At 50.7% G+C, this 19963-nt stretch overlaps 1 protein-coding gene across 1 annotated transcript in view; it reads left to right on the top strand.

The window, feature by feature from the left end:
- igfbp2a (insulin-like growth factor binding protein 2a) overlaps positions 1–15319 on the top strand; it is a 118908-nt gene extending 103589 nt beyond the window's left edge. The window contains exons 3-4 of the mRNA XM_068034706.1: positions 8529–8669; positions 14708–15319. Coding sequence (XP_067890807.1) covers positions 8529–8669; positions 14708–14872 — 306 coding nt within the window. The 3' untranslated portion in view covers positions 14873–15319. The remainder of the gene's footprint in view (positions 1–8528; positions 8670–14707) is intronic.
- Positions 15320–19963: the final 4644 nt, after the last annotated feature.

Genomic DNA, 19963 nt, shown 5'->3' on the forward strand with positions numbered 1-19963 from the left:
TCTGTGTGTGTGTGTCTGTCGCTCTGTGTGTGTGTGTCTGTCGCTCTGTGTGTGTGTGTCTGTCGCTGTGTGTGTGTCTGTCGCTGTGTGTGTGTGTGTGTCTGTCGCTCTGTGTGTGTCTGTCGCTCTGTGTGTGTTTGTCGCTCTGTGTGTGTTTGTCGCTGTGTGTGTGTTTGTCGCTCTGTGTGTGTGTGTGTTTGTCGCTCTGTGTGTGTTTGTCGCTCTGTGTGTGTGTGTCGCTCTGTGTGTGTGTGTTTGTCGCTGTGTGTGTGTGTTTGTCGCTGTGTGTGTGTGTTTGTCGCTGTGTGTTTGTCATTCTGTGTGTGTGTGTGTGTTTGTCATTCTGTGTGTGTGTGTGTGTTTGTCGCTGTGTGTGTGTGTGTCGCTGTGTGTGTGTGTTTGTCGCTGTGTGTGTGTTTGTCGCTGTGTGTGTTTGTCGCTGTGTGTGTGTGTGTTTGTCGCTCTGTGTGTGTCGCTCTGTGTGTGTCGCTCTGTGTGTGTCGCTCTGTGTGTGTCGCTCTGTGTGTGTCGCTCTGTGTGTGTGTGTCGCTCTGTGTGTGTGTGTCGCTCTGTGTGTGCGTGTGTCGCTCTGTGTGTGCGTGTGTCGCTCTGTGTGTGCGTGTGTCGCTCTGTGTGTGCGTGTGTCGCTCTGTGTGTGCGTGTGTCGCTCTGTGTGTGCGTGTGTCGCTGTGTCTGTGTGTGCGTTTGTCGCTGTGTGTGTGCGTTTGTCGCTCTGTGTGCGTGTGTGTCGCTCTGTGTGTGTCTGTCGCTCTGTGTGTGTGTGTCTGTCGCTCTGTGTGTGTGTGTCTGTCGCTCTGTGTGTGTGTGTTTGTGTGTGTGTTTGTCGCTCTGTGTGTGTGTGTCTGTCGCTCTGTGTGTGTGTGTGTGTGTGTGTTTGTCGCTCTGTGTGTGTGTGTTTGTCGCTCTGTGTGTGTCTGTCGCTCTGTGTGTGTGTGTGTGTTTGTCGCTCTGTGTGTGTGTTTGTCGCTCTGTGTGTGTGTTTGTCGCTCTGTGTGTGTGTGTTTGTGTGTGTGTTTGTCGCTCTGTGTGTGTGTGTCTGTCGCTCTGTGTGTGTGTGTGTGTTTGTCGCTCTGTGTGTGTGTGTCTGTCGCTCTGTGTGTGTGTGTGTGTGTCTGTCGCTCTGTGTGTGTGTGTTTGTCGCTCTGTGTGTGTCTGTCGCTCTGTGTGTGTGTGTGTGTGTGTGTGTGTGTGTGTTTGTCGCTCTGTGTGTGTGTTTGTCGCTCTGTGTGTGTGTTTGTCGCTCTGTGTGTGTGTGTGTTTGTCGCTGTGTGTGTGTGTGTGTTTGTCGCTGTGTGTGTGTGTGTGTTTGTCGCTGTGTGTGTGTCTGTCGCTGTGTGTGTGTGTGTGTGTGTGTGTGTGTTTGTCGCTGTGTGTGTGTGTGTGTGTGTTTGTCGCTCTGTGTGTGTGTGTTTGTCGCTCTGTGTGTGTGTGTTTGTCGCTCTGTGTGTGTGTGTTTGTCGCTCTGTGTGTGTGTGTGTTTGTGTGTGTATTTGTCGCTCTGTGTGTGTGTGTTTGTCGCTGTGTGTGTGTGTTTGTCGCTCTGTGTGTGTGTGTTTGTCGCTGTGTGTGTGTCTGTCGCTCTGTGTGTGTGTGTGTTTGTCGCTGTGTGTGTGTGTGTTTGTCGCTGTGTGTGTGTGTGTTTGTCGCTGTGTGTGTGTGTGTTTGTCGCTCTGTGTGTGTCTGTCGCTCTCTGTGTGTCTGTTGCTCTCTGTGTGTTTGCCGCTGTGTGTGTGTCTGTCGCTCTGTGTGTGTGTTTGTCGCTGTGTGTGTGTGTTTGTCGCTGTGTGTGTGTGTTTGTCGCTGTGTGTGTGTGTTTGTCGCTGTGTGTGTGTGTTTGTCGCTGTGTGTGTGTGTGTGTTTGTCATTCTGTGTGTGTTTGTGTTTGTCGCTCTGTGTGTGTGTGTTTGTCGCTGTGTGTGTGTGTGTGTCTGTCGCTCTGTGTGTGTGTTTTTCGCTGTGTGTGTGTGTGTGTGTGTGTGTGTCTGTCGCTGTGTGTGTGTGTGTTTGTCGCTCTGTGTGTGTGGGTGTGTGTATCGCTGTGTGTGTGTTTGTCGCTGTGTGTGTGTCTGTCGCTCTGTGTGTGTGTGTGTGTTTGTCGCTCTGTGTGTGTGTGTGTTTGTCGCTCTGTGTGTGTGTGTGTTTGTCGCTCTGTGTGTGTGTGTGTTTGTCGCTCTGTGTGTGTTTGTCGCTCTGTGTGTGTGTGTCGCTCTGTGTGTGTGTGTGTCGCTCTGTGTGTGTGTGTGTCGCTCTGTGTGTGTGTGTGTCGCTCTGTGTGTGTGTCGCTCTGTGTGTGTGTCGCTCTGTGTGTGTGTCGCTCTGTGTGTGTGTGTCTGTCGCTCTGTGTGTGTGTGTCTGTCGCTGTGTGTGTGTCTGTCGCTCTGTGTCTGTGTGTCTGTCGCTCTGTGTCTGTGTGTCTGTCGCTCTGTGTGTGTGTGTCTGTCGCTCTGTGTGTGTGTGTGTCGCTCTGTGTGTGTGTGTCTGTCGCTGTGTGTGTGTGTCTGTCGCTGTGTGTGTGTGTGTCTGTCGCTGTGTGTGTGTGTGTGTGTCTGTCGCTGTGTGTGTGTGTGTGTGTTTGTCGCTCTGTGTGTGTTTGTCGCTCTGTGTGTGTGTGTGTTTGTCGCTCTGTGTGTGTGTGTCGCTCTGTGTGTGTGTGTCGCTCTGTGTGTGTGTGTCGCTCTGTGTGTGTGTGTCGCTCTGTGTGTGTGTGTCGCTCTGTGTGTGTGTGTGTCGCTCTGTGTGTGTGTGTTTGTCGCTGTGTGTGTGTGTTTGTCGCTGTGTGTGTGTGTGTGTTTGTCATTCTGTGTGTGTGTGTGTGTTTGTCGCTGTGTGTGTGTGTCGCTGTGTGTGTGTGTGTTTGTCATTCTGTGTGTGTGTGTGTGTTTGTCGCTGTGTGTGTGTGTGTGTCGCTGTGTGTGTGTGTTTGTCGCTGTGTGTGTGTTTGTCGCTGTGTGTGTTTGTCGCTGTGTGTGTGTGTTTGTCGCTGTGTGTGTGTTTGTCGCTGTGTGTGTGTGTGTGTCGCTGTGTGTGTGTGTTTGTCGCTGTGTGTGTGTTTGTCGCTGTGTGTGTTTGTCGCTGTGTGTGTGTGTTTGTCGCTGTGTGTGTGTGTTTGTCATTCTGTGTGTGTGTGTGTGTTTGTCGCTCTGTGTGTGTGTGTGTCGCTGTGTGTGTGTGTTTGTCGCTGTGTGTGTGTTTGTCGCTGTGTGTGTTTGTCGCTGTGTGTGTGTGTTTGTCGCTGTGTGTGTGTTTGTCGCTGTGTGTGTTTGTCGCTGTGTGTGTGTTTGTCGCTGTGTGTGTGTGTTTGTTGCTGTGTGTGTGTGTGTCGCTGTGTGTGTGTGTTTGTCGCTGTGTGTGTGTTTGTCGCTGTGTGTGTGTTTGTCGCTGTGTGTGTGTGTGTGTTTGTCATTCTGTGTGTGTGTGTGTGTTTGTCGCTGTGTGTGTGTGTGTCGCTGTGTGTGTGTGTTTGTCGCTGTGTGTGTGTGTTTGTCGCTCTGTGTGTGTGTGTGTGTCGCTCTGTGTGTGTCGCTCTGTGTGTGTCGCTCTGTGTGTGTCGCTCTGTGTGTGTCGCTCTGTGTGTGTCGCTCTGTGTGTGTGTGTCTGTCGCTCTGTGTGTGTGTGTTTGTGTGTGTGTTTGTCGCTCTGTGTGTGTGTGTCTGTCGCTCTGTGTGTGTGTGTGTGTGTGTGTTTGTCGCTCTGTGTGTGTCTGTCGCTCTGTGTGTGTGTGTGTGTTTGTCGCTCTGTGTGTGTGTTTGTCGCTCTGTGTGTGTGTTTGTCGCTCTGTGTGTGTGTGTTTGTGTGTGTGTTTGTCGCTCTGTGTGTGTGTGTCTGTCGCTCTGTGTGTGTGTGTGTGTTTGTCGCTCTGTGTGTGTGTGTCTGTCGCTCTGTGTGTGTGTGTGTGTGTCTGTCGCTCTGTGTGTGTGTGTTTGTCGCTCTGTGTGTGTCTGTCGCTCTGTGTGTGTGTGTGTGTGTGTGTGTGTTTGTCGCTCTGTGTGTGTGTTTGTCGCTCTGTGTGTGTGTGTGTTTGTCGCTGTGTGTGTGTGTGTGTGTTTGTCGCTGTGTGTGTGTGTGTGTTTGTCGCTGTGTGTGTGTCTGTCGCTGTGTGTGTGTGTGTGTGTGTGTGTGTGTGTTTGTCGCTGTGTGTGTGTGTGTTTGTCGCTCTGTGTGTGTGTGTTTGTCGCTCTGTGTGTGTGTGTTTGTCGCTCTGTGTGTGTGTGTGTTTGTCGCTCTGTGTGTGTTTGTCGCTCTGTGTGTGTGTGTCGCTCTGTGTGTGTGTGTCGCTCTGTGTGTGTGTGTCGCTCTGTGTGTGTGTGTGTCGCTCTGTGTGTGTGTGTTTGTCGCTGTGTGTGTGTGTTTGTCGCTGTGTGTGTGTGTGTGTTTGTCATTCTGTGTGTGTGTGTGTGTTTGTCGCTGTGTGTGTGTGTCGCTGTGTGTGTGTGTGTTTGTCATTCTGTGTGTGTGTGTGTGTTTGTCGCTGTGTGTGTGTGTGTGTCGCTGTGTGTGTGTGTTTGTCGCTGTGTGTGTGTTTGTCGCTGTGTGTGTTTGTCGCTGTGTGTGTGTGTTTGTCGCTGTGTGTGTGTTTGTCGCTGTGTGTGTTTGTCGCTGTGTGTGTGTGTTTGTCATTCTGTGTGTGTGTGTGTGTTTGTCGCTGTGTGTGTGTGTGTGTCGCTGTGTGTGTGTGTTTGTCGCTGTGTGTGTGTTTGTCGCTGTGTGTGTTTGTCGCTGTGTGTGTGTGTTTGTCGCTGTGTGTGTGTTTGTCGCTGTGTGTGTTTGTCGCTGTGTGTGTGTGTTTGTCGCTGTGTGTGTGTGTTTGTCGCTGTGTGTGTGTGTGTCGCTGTGTGTGTGTGTTTGTCGCTGTGTGTGTGTTTGTCGCTGTGTGTGTGTGTGTGTTTGTCATTCTGTGTGTGTGTGTGTGTTTGTCGCTGTGTGTGTGTGTGTCGCTGTGTGTGTGTGTTTGTCGCTGTGTGTGTGTGTTTGTCGCTCTGTGTGTGTGTGTGTGTGTGTGTCGCTGTGTGTGTGTCGCTCTGTGTGTGTGTGTCGCTCTGTGTGTGTGTGTCGCTCTGTGTGTGCGTGTGTCGCTCTGTGTGTGCATGTGTCGCTCTGTGTGTGCGTGTGTCGCTCTGTGTGTGCGTGTGTCGCTCTGTGTGTGCGTGTGTCGCTGTGTCTGTGTGTGCGTTTGTCGCTGTGTGTGTGCGTTTGTCGCTGTGTGTGCGTTTGTCGCTCTGTGTGCGTCTGTCGCTCTGTGTGTGTCTGTCGCTCTGTGTGTGTGTGTCTGTCGCTCTGTGTGTGTGTGTTTGTGTGTGTGTTTGTCGCTCTGTGTGTGTGTGTCTGTCGCTGTGTGTGTGTGTGTGTGTGTGTGTTTGTCGCTCTGTGTGTGTGTTTGTCGCTCTGTGTGTGCGTTTGTCGCTCTGTGTGTGCGTTTGTCGCTCTGTGTGTGCGTTTGTCGCTCTGTGTGTGTGTTTGTCGCTCTGTGTGTGTGTGTCTGTCGCTCTCTGTGTGTGTGTGTGTGTTTGTCGCTCTGTGTGTGTTTGTCGCTCTGTGTGTGTGTGTCTGTGGCTCTGTGTGTGTGTGTTTGTGTGTGTGTTTGTCGCTCTGTGTGTGTGTGTCTGTCGCTCTGTGTGTGTGTGTGTGTGTGTGTTTGTCGCTCTGTGTGTGTGTGTCTGTCGCTCTGTGTGTGTGTGTCTGTCGCTCTGTGTGTGTGTGTGTGTGTTTGTCGCTCTGTGTGTGTCTGTCGCTCTGTGTGTGTGTGTGTGTGTGTGTCTGTCGCTCTGTGTGTGTGTGTGTGTGTTTGTCGCTCTGTGTGTGTCTGTCGCTCTGTGTGTGTGTGTGTGTGTGTTTGTCGCTCTTTGTGTGTGTTTGTCGCTGTGTGTGTGTGTGTGTTTGTCGCTCTGTGTGTGTGTGTGTTTGTGTGTGTGTTTGTCGCTCTGTGTGTGTGTGTTTGTCGCTGTGTGTGTGTGTGTGTTTGTCGCTCTGTGTGTGTGTGTCGCTGTGTGTGTGTCTGTCGCTCTGTGTGTGTGTGTGTGTGTGTGTGTGTGTGTGTTTGTCGCTGTGTGTGTGTGTGTGTGTTTGTCGCTCTGTGTGTGTGTGTTTGTCGCTCTCTGTGTGTGTGTGTTTGTGTGTGTGTTTGTCGCTGTGTGTGTGTGTTTGTCGCTCTGTGTGTGTCTGTCGCTCTGTGTATGTGTGTGTTTGTCGCTGTGTGTGTGTGTGTTTGTCGCTCTGTGTGTGTTTGTCGCTCTGTGTGTGTCTGTCGCTCTCTGTGTGTCTGTCGCTCTCTGTGTGTCTGTTGCTCTCTGTGTGTTTGCCGCTGTGTGTGTGTCTGTCGCTCTGTGTGTGTGTCTGTCGCTCTGTGTGTGTGTCTGTCGCTGTGTGTGTGTGTTTGTCGCTGTGTGTGTGTGTTTGTCGCTGTGTGTGTGTGTTTGTCGCTGTGTGTGTGTGTGTGTTTGTCATTCTGTGTGTGTTTGTGTTTGTCGCTGTGTGTGTGTGTGTGTGTCTGTCGCTCTGTGTGTGTGTTTGTCGCTGTGTGTGTGTGTGTGTGTGTCTGTCGCTCTGTGTGTGTATTTGTCGCTGTGTGTGTGTGTGTGTGTGTGTGTGTATGTGTGTGTGTGTCTGTCGCTGTGTGTGTGTCTGTCGCTCTGTGTGTGTGTGTGTGTGTGTGTGTCTGTCGCTCTGTGTGTGTGTCTGTCGCTCTGTGTGTGTGTTTGTCGCTGTGTGTGTGTGTTTGTCGCTGTGTGTGTGTGTTTGTCGCTGTGTGTGTGTGTTTGTCGCTGTGTGTGTGTGTGTGTTTGTCATTCTGTGTGTGTTTGTGTTTGTCGCTGTGTGTGTGTGTGTGTGTCTGTCGCTCTGTGTGTGTGTTTGTCGCTGTGTGTGTGTGTGTGTGTGTGTCTGTCGCTCTGTGTGTGTGTTTGTCGCTGTGTGTGTGTGTGTGTGTTTGTCGCTGTGTGTGTGTGTGTGTGTGTGTGTGTGTGTGTGTGTGTGTGTGTGTCTGTCGCTGTGTGTGTGTGTGTGTGTGTGTGTCTGTCGCTCTGTGTGTGTGTGTGTGTTTGTCGCTCTGTGTGTGTTTGTGTTTGTGGCTGTGTGTCTGTCTGTCGCTCTGTGTGTGTGTGTTTATCGCTCTGTGTGTGTGTGTGTTTGTCACTGTGTGTGTGTGTGTGTGTTTGTCGGTGTGTGTGTGTGTTTGTCGCTCTGTGTGTCTGTCTCTCTCCCTCTCTGTCTCTCTCACTCACTCTCTCCCTCACTCACTCTCTCCCCGTCTCAATCTGTCTCACACTCTTGCACACACCCTATCTTAGTGCATATGTGTATCTCACTGACTTTTGCTGTGTCTACCCTGGGTGGCTCTGATTAACAGTTGCATTTGCTATGCCATGGTGTGCAGATGTAGAATAAGGAGTACACCTCTCGTGTCAAATTCAGTTTTTATTGGTGTTTCAGAAAGTGATTTTAAATACTGGGGTTCTCCTTCACAGAATCATTGACTGTTACAGCACAGGAGGAGGCCATTCAGTCCAACATGCCTGTGCTGGCTCTTTGAAAGAGCTATCCAATTAGTTCCACTCCTCGCACTGCCCCCTTTCCCCATCGTCCTGAAAAATTTTCCTCTTAAAGTATTTATCCAATTCCCTTTTGAAAGTTACTATTGAATCTGCTTCCACCGCCCTTTCAGGCAGCGCGTTCCAGATCACAATAACTCACTGTGTAAAAACATTCTCCTCATCTCCCCCTCTGATTCTTTTACCAATGATCTTAATCTGTGTCCCTCTGGTTACTGACCCTCCGTCAGTGGAAACAGTTTCTCCTTATTTACTCGACCAAACCCTTCGATTAAATCTTCCCTTAACCTTCTCTGTTCTATGAGAACAATCTCAGTTTCTCCAGTCTCTCCACATTAACTGAAGTCCCTCATCCCTGGTACTTTCTAGTAAATCTCCTCCGTACACTCTCCAAGGCTTTGACATCCTTCCTGAAGAGCGGGGCCCAGAATTGGACACAATCCTCAAACTGTGAAAATTTGTTGTTTAGGCACTTACTTCACTTACTGTGTGGGCACAATGTGGTGGTGGTGGAGATGGGGTTTGACTAATACAAAGGCCAAGGCTGCATCGGGGCCAGTGCTGAACTGACAGATTCCACCGCAGTCAGCAGTGGGGATGTTATTGTGGAGTTCAGTGCCCTCGGATAGTGAGCACGGTACAGTTACACCTACTTGGCAACTATATGCCTGTATGTTTGTACATGTTCTGGGTGATGATATGGTCGACTGTCTCTCCTGCACACTCCACCTTGGCTTGTGAGGTGCAGCACAGGCGGGAAAGTGGAGTTGAGGTCAAGGATCAGCTGTGATAGTATTGATTGGCGGAGCAGGCTTGAGGGGCTGAATGGTTGTCTCTTGCTGCTATTTCTTGTATTCACCTAAGGGATAAGGTGGTGAACTTGTATGGTTGAATCCTGCAGCAGCTCAGAAAGCCCCATATCTTGACTGCCCCTAAACCACAACATTCTGTCCCTGTTGCTAGACGACGTGCCAGGTGGAGTTGGACCAGGTCTTGGAGAGGATTTCATCTCTGCAGCTGCCAGACGAACGTGGCCCATTGGAGCATCTTTACTCACTTCACATTCCCAACTGTGACCGGCGGGGCCTTTATAACCTCAAGCAGGTAAATCTGTCTCCCTCAATCTGAGTACACTCTACTGAGGTAAATCTGTCTCCCTCAATCTGAGTACACTCTACTGAGGTAAATCTGTCTCCCTCAATCTGAGTACACTCTACTGAGGTAAATCTGTCTCCCTCAATCTGAGTACACTCTACTGAGGTAAATCTGTCTCCCTCAATCTGAGTACACTCTACTGAGGTAAATCTGTCTCCCTCAATCTGAGTACACTCTACTGAGGTAAATCTGTCTCCCTCAATCTGAGTACACTCTACTGAGGTAAATCTGTCTCCCTCAATCTGAGTACACTCTACTGAGGTAAATCTGTCTCCCTCAATCTGAGTACACTCTACTGAGGTAAATCTGTCTCCCTCAATCTGTGTACACTCTACTGAGGTAAATCTGTCTCCCTCAATCTGAGTACACTGTACTGAGGTAAATCTGTCTCCCTCAATCTGAGTACACGCTACTGAGGTAAATCTGTCTCCCTCAATCTGAGTACACTCTACTGAGGTAAATCTGTCTCCCTCAATCTGAGTACACTGTAGTGAGGTAAATCTGTCTCCCTCAATCTGAGTACACTCTACTGAGGTAAATCTGTCTCCCTCAATCTGAGTACACTCTACTGAGGTAAATCTGTCTCCCTCAATCTGAGTACACTCTACTGAGGTAAATCTGTCTCCCTCAATCTGAGTACACTCTACTGAGGTAAATCTGTCTCCCTCAATCTGAGTACACTCTACTGAGGTAAATCTGTCTCCCTCAATCTGAGTACACTCTACTGAGGTAAATCTGTCTCCCTCAATCTGAGTACACTCTACTGAGGTAAATCTGTCTCCCTCAATCTGAGTACACTCTACTGAGGTAAATCTGTCTCCCTCAATCTGAGTACACTCTACTGAGGTAAATCTGTCTCCCTCAATCTGAGTACACTCTACTGAAGTAAATCTGTCTCCCTCAATCTGAGTACACTGTACTGAGGTAAATCTGTCTCCCTCAATCTGAGTACACGCTACTGAGGTAAATCTGTCTCCCTCAATCTGAGTACACTGTAGTGAGGTAAATCTGTCTCCCTCAATCTGAGTACACTCTACTGAGGTAAATCTGTCTCCCTCAATCTGAGTACACTCTACTGAGGTAAATCTGTCTCCCTCAATCTGAGTACACTCTACTGAGGTAAATCTGTCTCCCTCAATCTGAGTACACTGTAGTGAGGTAAATCTGTCTCCCTCAATCTGAGTACACTCTACTGAGGTAAATCTGTCTCCCTCAATCTGAGTACACTGTACTGAGGTAAATCTGTCTCCCTCAATCTGAGTACACGCTACTGAGGTAAATCTGTCTCCCTCAATCTGAGTACACTGTACTGAGGTAAATCTGTCTCCCTCAATCTGAGTACACTGTACTGAGGTAAATCTGTCTCCCTCAATCTGAGTACACTGTACTGAGGTAAATCTGTCTCCCTCAATCTGAGTACACGCTACTGAGGTAAATCTGTCTCCCTCAATCTGAGTACACTGTAGTGAGGTAAATCTGTCTCCCTCAATCTGAGTACACTCTACTGAGGTAAATCTGTCTCCCTCAATCTGAGTACACTGTAGTGAGGTAAATCTGTCTCCCTCAATCTGAGTACACTGTACTGAGGTAAATCTGTCTCCCTCAATCTGAGTACACTCTACTGAGGTAAATCTGTCTCCCTCAATCTGAGTACACTGTACTGAGGTAAATCTGTCTCCCTCAATCTGAGTACACGCTACTGAGGTAAATCTGTCTCCCTCAATCTGAGTACACTCTACTGAGGTAAATCTGTCTCCCTCAATCTGAGTACACTGTAGTGAGGTAAATCTGTCTCCCTCAATCTGAGTACACTCTACTGAGGTAAATCTGTCTCCCTCAATCTGAGTACACTGTACTGAGGTAAATCTGTCTCCCTCAATCTGAGTACACTGTACTGAGGTAAATCTGTCTCCCTCAATCTGAGTACACGCTACTGAGGTAAATCTGTCTCCCTCAATCTGAGTACACTGTAGTGAGGTAAATCTGTCTCCCTCAATCTGAGTACACTCTACTGAGGTAAATCTGTCTCCCTCAATCTGAGTACACTGTAGTGAGGTAAATCTGTCTCCCTCAATCTGAGTACACTCTACTGAGGTAAATCTGTCTCCCTCAATCTGAGTACACGCTACTGAGGTAAATCTGTCTCCCTCAATCTGAGTACACTCTACTGAGGTAAATCTGTCTCCCTCAATCTGAGTACACTCTACTGAGGTAAATCTGTCTCCCTCAATCTGAGTACACTCTACTGAGGTAAATCTGTCTCCCTCAATCTGAGTACACTCTACTGAGGTAAATCTGTCTCCCTCAATCTGAGTACACGCTACTGAGGTAAATCTGTCTCCCTCAATCTGAGTACACTCTACTGAGGTAAATCTGTCTCCCTCAATCTGAGTACACTGTAGTGAGGTAAATCTGTCTCCCTCAATCTGAGTACACTGTAGTGAGGTAAATCTGTCTCCCTCAATCTGAGTACACTCTACTGAGGTAAATCTGTCTCCCTCAATCTGAGTACACTGTAGTGAGGTAAATCTGTCTCCCTCAATCTGAGTACACTCTACTGAGGTAAATCTGTCTCCCTCAATCTGAGTACACTGTAGTGAGGTAAATCTGTCTCCCTCAATCTGAGTACACTGTACTGAGGTAAATCTGTCTCCCTCAATCTGAGTACACTGTATTGAGGTAAATCTGTCTCCCTCAATCTGAGTAACTGTACTGAGGTAAATCTGTCTCCCTCAATCTGAGTACACTGTGTTGAGGTAAATCTGTCTCCCTCAATCTGAGTACACTGTATTGAGGTAAATCTGAGTACACTCTACTGAGTACACTGTATCTAACCCCATTTTATTTTAGATATGGGAGTGTTTGATGGGACAGTGCAGAGGGAGCTTTCCTCTGTATCTAACCCCATTTTTGTTTTGGCCTTTATACCCCAGGCCCCTTTTATATATTTTATGTCGAGGGGGCCTTTATTCCTCAGGCCCCCTTTATATGCATAATTTTAAAATAATTTCATTAAAAACAGATAAATAAACAAAAACTCAAATTAAAATGCCATTCTCGGCGTCGACGATGCACTCCAGTCCCTGCGATGCCCACCGGTCGGGGAAGGCCTCAAGCGTACCGGCGGACACCGCATGCTCCTTCTCCAGGGACACCCGGGTGCGAATGTAACCGCGGAAGAGGGGCAGGCAATCGGGGAGGACGGACCCCCGACGGCCCGCAACCTGGACCTGTGAATTGCCACCTTGGCCAGGCCCAGGAGCAGACCGACGAGGAGATCCTCCTCCCGGCCCACGCCCCTCCGCACCGGGTGCCCAAAGATCAGGAGGGTGGGACTGAAGTGCAGCCAGAACTTGAGGAGCAGCCCCTTCAAATACTCAAAGAGGGGCTGCAACCTCGCACACTCCATATATACATGGAACATGGAACACGGACTCGTCCAGGCTGCAGAAAGTACAGGAGGCCTGGGAGTTCGTGAACATACTTAAAAAGTCTATTGCACGGGACTGCCCTGTGCAACACCCTTCACCCCAGGTCCCCGATGTAAAGGGGGAAGACTCCCGTGGAGAGAGACCTCCATCGGGGTTTCCCCTCGCCGCCAGATGGCAATGCGGACCGCCAAGGCATGTCCGGCCGGCTGACGAGGGCGAGGAAGTGGAGAGTGTACAGGAGCAGCCCGTACAGGAAACCCCTCCACCCCGATTGGAATGGCACAGAGGGCATTTCCAAGATGCGGCTCGGGTTGTGCGGGACCGGCTCCCGAGGAGGGTTTCGGGGCCTGGGTCCGATGAGCAGTTCTGGCCAAGCGGGGGTCAGCTCGGCCGGGAGCATTCCGCTCTCCCGAGCCACTTCACCACCCGCAGTGAGGGGCGTCCCGGGGGCTTCGGCTACTCCTCCGCCCGCCCGTCCCTGGAGTCGGCCGCCCGGGCAGCCGAGGTGCTCGCCTCCGCTGGCGGGGGAGCGCCCTGCCTGGAGGCGACCATGTTCCAGACTCGGAATAGATGCGGGTGGCGAATGCAGGGGGCGGGGCCAAAGTGACCAACCGGTACCACAACATGGAGGCACAGCAAAATGGCAGCCTCCGGAACGACTGTAGGAGATTTTGGGGGAGTGGGTGGTGGTGCAGTGGCGCCACACTGGGCCGCCGAGGTGGAGTTGGCGGCCAGGAGGTTGGGGCAGTTCTTATGAACATGCCCCACCTCCTTGCAGACGTGGCACCGCGCCCCGTCCGAGGTCCAGAAGACACAGTAGGCTGTCCCCTGGAACTCCACATTGAATTGGCCCTCCGACGTCAGCTGCACAAATAGCTGGCGGCGGAAGGAGTAGACTTGTCGGAGGCTGTGCTCCCGAAGACAGAGCGGAATTGGGGTGATCCCCGACTTCACCTCCCCCAGATGGTGCAGATAGGGGAGGAGGAGCTCACTGGGAATGAAGGGCAGCACGTTTGATAACATTATCCGATGCGCAGTGGCCCCCAGAGGGTCCACCGGCAGGAAGGTCCCCCCCACAGTGAGCCCTTTACTCAGAGCCAGGGACACCGCCTGCTCGGTCTTCAGAAAAAACACAGCCTTCCCATACATCTTTGAGGCTGCATATATGGCCGAGGGGCCGATAACCTTGACCATTGCCTTTACGCAGGTCTCAATGGACATGTTGGGGTGGGGATAGCTCTTCACCCCATGGCTGGATGTTATCAATTTAAAGGGTGACGGGGCCACGTGGGCAGCCACAGAGGCTACAGCTGCATAGGTAGTAGAGGGCCCCGCACCGGTGATGAAGGGCTTGACATGGGTCTAAGAGCTAAACCCACCCCAAATTGTGGGCTTGCAAACCGAATATCAAAAGATTCACAGAAGATATTGAATATGTATTAAAAACAAACAAATATACAACAGGTTAGGGGAGAGGCTGAGGGAATAGAGGAGAGGCAAAGGCAGGCTGGAAGGGATGACTTGCTTTCTGGAGGTGGTGCTCACAGCACACTTAAAACAGTCTTTGAACTTGGTCTTCTGGTTGGGGGAGTCGTCTTCACCTGGGTCAGCTGAAGGTGCCCAGGCACTATCTATCCCCTTCCGTCTCTTTCGCTGGGCAGCTTCAGCTGACCCAGGCTGGGCAATTGGGGTGGGGAGGGAGCTTCCCGGTGTGCTTGTTGCAGCAGTACAGATTCCTGCGGAATTGGCAGCCCCACCCCTTGTTGTTCCGGCCACTCGTTCCTCCCCCAACAGTCCAAAGCAAAGCAAATTACTGGTGTTCAGCACCCACCTCCAGACAAAGCCTTGTTTCCAAAAAATGTCTCTTTAATGGAGATTGTTGTTGAAGTTTCACCTCTGCTTGGTTGTAACTGCTCTCCCTTGCTCAGTGTAGCTCCTCTCTCCACCTCTGCAACCTCCAACTGCCACCAGCACTCTCAGCTGAGGCTCGTTGCTGCAATCAGCAGTCAACACTCCAATTAGACAGCAGCCAACCCCAGTGCTGTACCTGTCCTGGGAGTGTTTGATGGGGACAATGTGGAGGGAGCTTTACTCTGTATCTAACCCCGTGCTGTACCTGTCCTGGGAGTGTTTGATGGGGACAGTGTGGAGGGAGCTTTACTCTGTATCTAACCCCGTGCTGTACCTGTCCTGGGAGTGTTTGATGGGGACAGTGTAGAGGGAGCTTTACTCTGTATCTAACTCTGCGCTGTACCTGTCCTGGGAGTGTTTGATGGGGACAGTGTAGAGGGAGCTTTACTCTGTATCTAACTCCGTGCTGTACCTGTCCTGGGAGTGTTTGATGGGGACAGTGTCGAGGGAGCTTTACTCTGTATCTAACCCCATAGCTTGTATTATCTGGGCAGGTCGTAAGTGGAGGAAGTGTTGGAGAGCAGTTGAGCTGGGGAGGGAGGTGGAAGTGTGGTGAGGCGAGGAGGTTTTGGGAATACGGGCTTTGCTAGCTGTCTTTACTGTGTTTCCCCAGGCACTGATTTGTCTTCTCCGTTCTCTTTCTAGTGTAAAACTTCTCTGAATGGGCAACGCGGGGAGTGCTGGTGTGTCAACCCCCACACAGGGAAACCCACCCCAGGATCACCCAAGGTGCGAGGGGACCCCGAATGTCATCGCTGCTGTGCCATCCTGGAGCAAAACAATGATCCTCAGTCCCCAGCTACAGCCTAAAGACTGAGGGAGGTGGGAAGGGTGGGGGAGGGGTAGAGGGGAATGGTGGCAGGGAATGAAATGAGGGGGTTAGCTGAAGGACTAAACAGTGGATGAGGAGGGGTGGAGTTACTGAAACAGTTGAAGTGACTGAACAAGAGCTGTACATTATGAAACTTTGTGAGGAGGGGATGTTTGATGATCAGCTGTTGATTTAATGACAGTGACTTTTCCTCCCCAACAGTCCCACCATCAGCTCCTCACTCCTCACAGCTCTGCAAGTGTTGGAGTTCGATTAATGGTGCATTTGTCGATCTCATGTTGGAGGCCTGACAGTCCAGTCTGTACACTGTGAGGCAGAGGTTGCTGGGTGCTCTGATGTTCTATCCTTGGTTGCTGCATGCACTGCCTACTCTGGATCGGTACAAAAAGCAGATATAAAACTTGAGTCCAACTAGGTCAAGAATTATTATATAGCCTTCCACCACCTCAGGACATCCCAAAGCATAGAAAACATACCAGCCAAATTGTGCACAGCAAGGTTCCACAAACATCAATCCTGGAACTCCCTGTGGGTGTACCTACCCCACATGGACTGCAGCGGTTCAAGAAGGCAGCTCACCACCACCTTCTCAAGGACAGTCAGGGATGGGCAATAAATGTTGGCCTAGCCAGCGATGTCCACATCCCCAGAGTGAATAAAAAAAACTTTCTTTAGTGATGTTGTTTGATGGCTGAATATTGTTGAGAACATTGGATCTGAAAGACGAGTAAACTCCTGGTCATCTTTGAATCGTCATATGAAACTTTGTGAGGAGGGGAAATTTGAGGGGGCACAGATTTAAAATATTTAGTAAGAGAAGCAAACGTGACATGAGGAAAAACTTTTTCATGCAGCGAATGGTTAAGGTCTGGAATGCGCTGCCTGAGAACGTGGTGGAGGCAGGTTCAATTGAAGCATTCAATAGAGAAATAGACAGTTATCTGAAAAGAAAGGATGTGCAGGGTTACAGGGAGAAGGCAGGGGAATGGAACTGAGAGAATTGCTTTTTCAGAGAGCCAGTCGGACATGATGGGCCGAATGGCCTCCTTCTGCACTGTAACGATTCTGAAATTCTATGATCTGTTATGTCCAACAGAGAGAGCAGACAGGGCATCAGTTTAACATTCCATCTGAAAGATAGCACCACTGACAGTGCAGCACTCCCTCAGTGCTACCCCTCCGACGGTGCAGCACTCCCTCAGTGCTGCCCCTCCAGTGCAGCGCTCCCTCAGTGCTGCCCCTCCAGTGCAGCGCTCCCTCAGTGCTGCCCCTCCAGTGCAGCGCTCCCTCAGTGCTGCCCCTCCAGTGCAGCGCTCCCTCAGTGCTGCCCCTCTCGTGCAGCGCTCCCTCAGTGCTGCCCCTCCGACGTTGCAGCACTCTCTCAGTGCTGCCCCTCCAGTGCAGTGCTCCCTCAGTGCTACCCGTCCGACGGTGCAGCGCTGCCTCAGTGCTGCCCCTCCAGTGCAGCGCTCCCTCAGTGCTGCCCCTCCGACGTTGCAGCACTCTCTCAGTGCTGCCCCTCCAGTGCAGTGCTCCCTCAGTGCTACCCGTCCGACGGTGCAGCGCTGCCTCAGTGCTGCCCCTCCAGTGCAGTGCTCCCTCAGTGCTACCCGTCCGACGGTGCAGCACTCCCTCAGTGCTGCCCCTCCTGTGCAGCGCTCCCTCAGTGCTGCCCCTCCAGTGCAGCGCTCCCTCAGTGCTGCCCCTCTCGTGCAGCGCTCCCTCAGTGCTGCCCCTCCGACGTTGCAGCACTCCCTCAGTGCTGCCCCTCTCGTGCAGCGCTCCCTCAGTGCTACCTGTCCGACGGTGCAGCGCTGCCTCAGTGCTGCCCCTCCAGTGCAGCGCTCCCTCAGTGCTGCCCCTCCGACAGTGCAGCGCTGCCTCAGTACTGCCCCTCCAGTGCAGCGCTGCCTCAGTACTGCCCCTCCAGTGCAGCGCTCCCTCAGTGCTGCCCCTCCGACAGTGCAGCGCTGCCTCAGTGCTGCCCCTCCAGTGCAGCGCTCCCTCAGTGCTGCCCCTCCGACAGTGCAGCGCTCCCTCAGTGCTGCCCCTCCGACAGTGCAGCACTCCCTCAGTACTGCCCCTCCGACAGTGCAGCACTCCCTCAGTACTGCAGTGGAACCTCAGTTTAGATTATGGATTTTAAAGAGGTGTTTGAAATGCTACATAATAGATTTGTTAGAGATGATGTCCATGGGGGATTAAACGGACAGTGACAATGTTGATGTACAATTGACTAAGGGACAGAAAACAGAACAGTGGTTACTGCTTTTTTCCAGACTGGAGGACGTTCCCAAGGAACCTGTTTGGGATCACTGTTCGTTTTGATCTATGTGAATGTCCTGGACCTGGGTATACAGGACTGAAGTTCAAAAATTACGTATGACACAAATCTCAGAAATGTTGGAAACAATGAGGCAGAGGATAAGGGACTTCAGAAGGACATAGACGGGTGAAATGGGCAGACATATGGCAGGTGAAATTTAATACAGAGAAGTGTGTAGTGATACATTTTGTTAGGAAGAATGAGGAGAGACAATATAAACTAAATGGTCCAATTTTAAAGGGGGTGCAGGAACAGAGACCTGGAGGTGTTTGTACACAAATCTTTGAAGGTGGCAGGACACCTGTTAAAAAGCCTATGGGATCCTTGGCTTTATTAATAGAGGATTAGAGTACAAAAGCAAGGAAGTTATTGCTAAACCTTTATAAAACACTGGTTAGGCTGCAGCTGGAATATTGTCCAATTCAGGGCTCCGCACTTTATGCCTTGAGGATGCTGAGGAGATTTACTAGAAAGGTTCCAGTGATGAGGGACTTCAGTTAATGTGGAGGGTGCAGCAGAGTTTTTTTTAAATTCATTCATGGGATGTGGGCGTTGCTGGCTAGGCCAGCATTTATTGTCCATCCCTAATTGCCTTTGAGAAGGTGGTGGTGAGCTGCCTTCTTGAACCGCTGCAGTCCATGTGGGGTAGGTACACCCACAGTGCTGTTAGGGAGGGAATTCCAGGATTTTGACCCAGCGACAGTGAAGGAACGGCGATATAGTTCCAAGTCAGGATGGTGTGTGACTTGGAGGGGAACTTGCAGGTGGTGGTGTTCCCATGCATCTGCTGCCCTTGTCCTTCTAGTTGGTAGAGGTCACGGGTTTGGAAGGTGCTGTCTAAGGAGCCTTGGTGAGTTGCTGCAGTGCATCTTGTAGATGGTACACACTGCTGCCACTGTGCATCAGTGGTGGAGGGAGTGAATATTTGTGGATGGGGTGCCAATCAAGCGGGCTGCTTTGTCCTGGATGGTGTCGAGCTTCTTGAGTGTTGTTGGAGCTGCACCCATCCAGGCTAATGGAGAGTATTCCATCACACTCCTGACTTGTGCCTTGTAGATGGTGGACAGGCTTTGGGGAGTCAGGAGGTGAGTTACTCACCACAGGCTTCCTAGCCTCTGACCTGCTCTTGAAGCCATGGTATTTATTGGCTGGTCAATGGTAGCCCCTTGGATGTTAAAAGTTGGGGATGCAGCAATGGTAATGCCATTGAACATCAAGGGGAGATGGTTAGATTCTCTCTTGATGGTTATTTTCTGGCACTTGTGTGGGGCGAATGTTACTTGCCACTTATCAGCCCAAGCCTGGATATTGTCCAGGTCTTGCTGCATTTCTACACGGACTGCTTCAGTATATGAGGAGTTGCGAATGGTGCTGAACATTGTGCAATCATCAGCGGCCATCCCCACTTCTGACCTTATGATTGAAGGAAGGTCATTGATGAAGCAGCTGAAGATGGTTGGGCCTAGGACACTGCCCTGAGGAACTCCTGCAGTGATATCCTGGGGACTGAGATGATTGACCTCCAACAACCATAACCTTCTTCCTTTGCTCTAGGTATGACTCCAACCAGTGAAGAGTTTTGCCCCGATTCCCATTGACTCCAGTTTTGCTCGGGCTCCTCAGTGCCATACCCGGTCAAATGTTGCCTTGATGTCAAGGGCAGTCAATCGCACCTCACCTCTGCAGTTCAGCTTTTTTGTCCATGTTTGGCGGAAGGCTGTAATGAGGTCAGGAACTGAGTGGTGCTGACGGAACTCAAACTGAGCTTCAGTGAACAGGTTATTGCTGAGTAAGTGCCGTTTGATAGCACTGTCAACGACACCTTCCATCACTTTACTGATGATTGAGAGTAGGCTGATGGGGCGGTAATTGGCCGGGTTGGACTTGTCCTGCCTTTTGTGTACAGGACATACCTGGGCAATTTTCCACATTGCAGGGTAGATGCCAGTGTTGTAGCTGTACAGGAACAGCTTGGCTAGGAGTGCGGCAAGTTCTGGAGCACAGGTCTTCAGTACTATTGCCGGAATATTGTCAGGGCCCATAGCTTTTGCAGTATCCAGTGCCTTCAATCATAGAAACATAGAAAACAGGAGCAGGAGTAGGCCATTCGGCCCTTCGAGCCTGCTCCACCATTCATTATGATCATGACTGTAACCTGTTCCCGCTTTCGCCCAATACCTTTTGATCCCTTTAGACACAAGAGCTATATCTAACTCCTTCTTGAAAACATACAATGTTTTGGCCTCAACTGCTTTCTGTGGCAGTGAATTCCACATGCGTTTCTTGATAGCACGCGGAGTGAATCGAATTGGCTGAAGTCTGGCATCTGTGATGCTGGGGACTTCAGGAGGAGGCTGAGATGGATCATCAACTCGGCACTTCTGGCTGAAGATTGTTGCAAATGCTTCAGCCTTATCTTTTGCACTGATGTGCTGGGCTCCCCATTATTTAGGAGGCCCACAGCACCTTATGGATGCCCAGTTTTGAGCTGCTAGATCAGTTCTGAATCTATCCCATTTAGTACGGTGGTAGTGCCACACAATACGGTGGAGAGTGTCCTTGTGTGAAGATGGGACTTCATCTCCACACGGACTGTGCGGTCATAGAGTCATGGGCCACTCTTACCAATACTGTCATGGGCCGATGCATCTGAAACTGGTAGATTGGTGAGGATGAGGTCAAGTATGTTTTTCCCTCTTCTTGGTTCCCACACCACCTGCTGCAGACCCAGTCTAGCAGCTAT

This window comes from Heterodontus francisci, chromosome 7, assembly GCF_036365525.1.
Source record: "Heterodontus francisci isolate sHetFra1 chromosome 7, sHetFra1.hap1, whole genome shotgun sequence".
NCBI classification, from domain to species: domain Eukaryota; kingdom Metazoa; phylum Chordata; class Chondrichthyes; order Heterodontiformes; family Heterodontidae; genus Heterodontus; species Heterodontus francisci.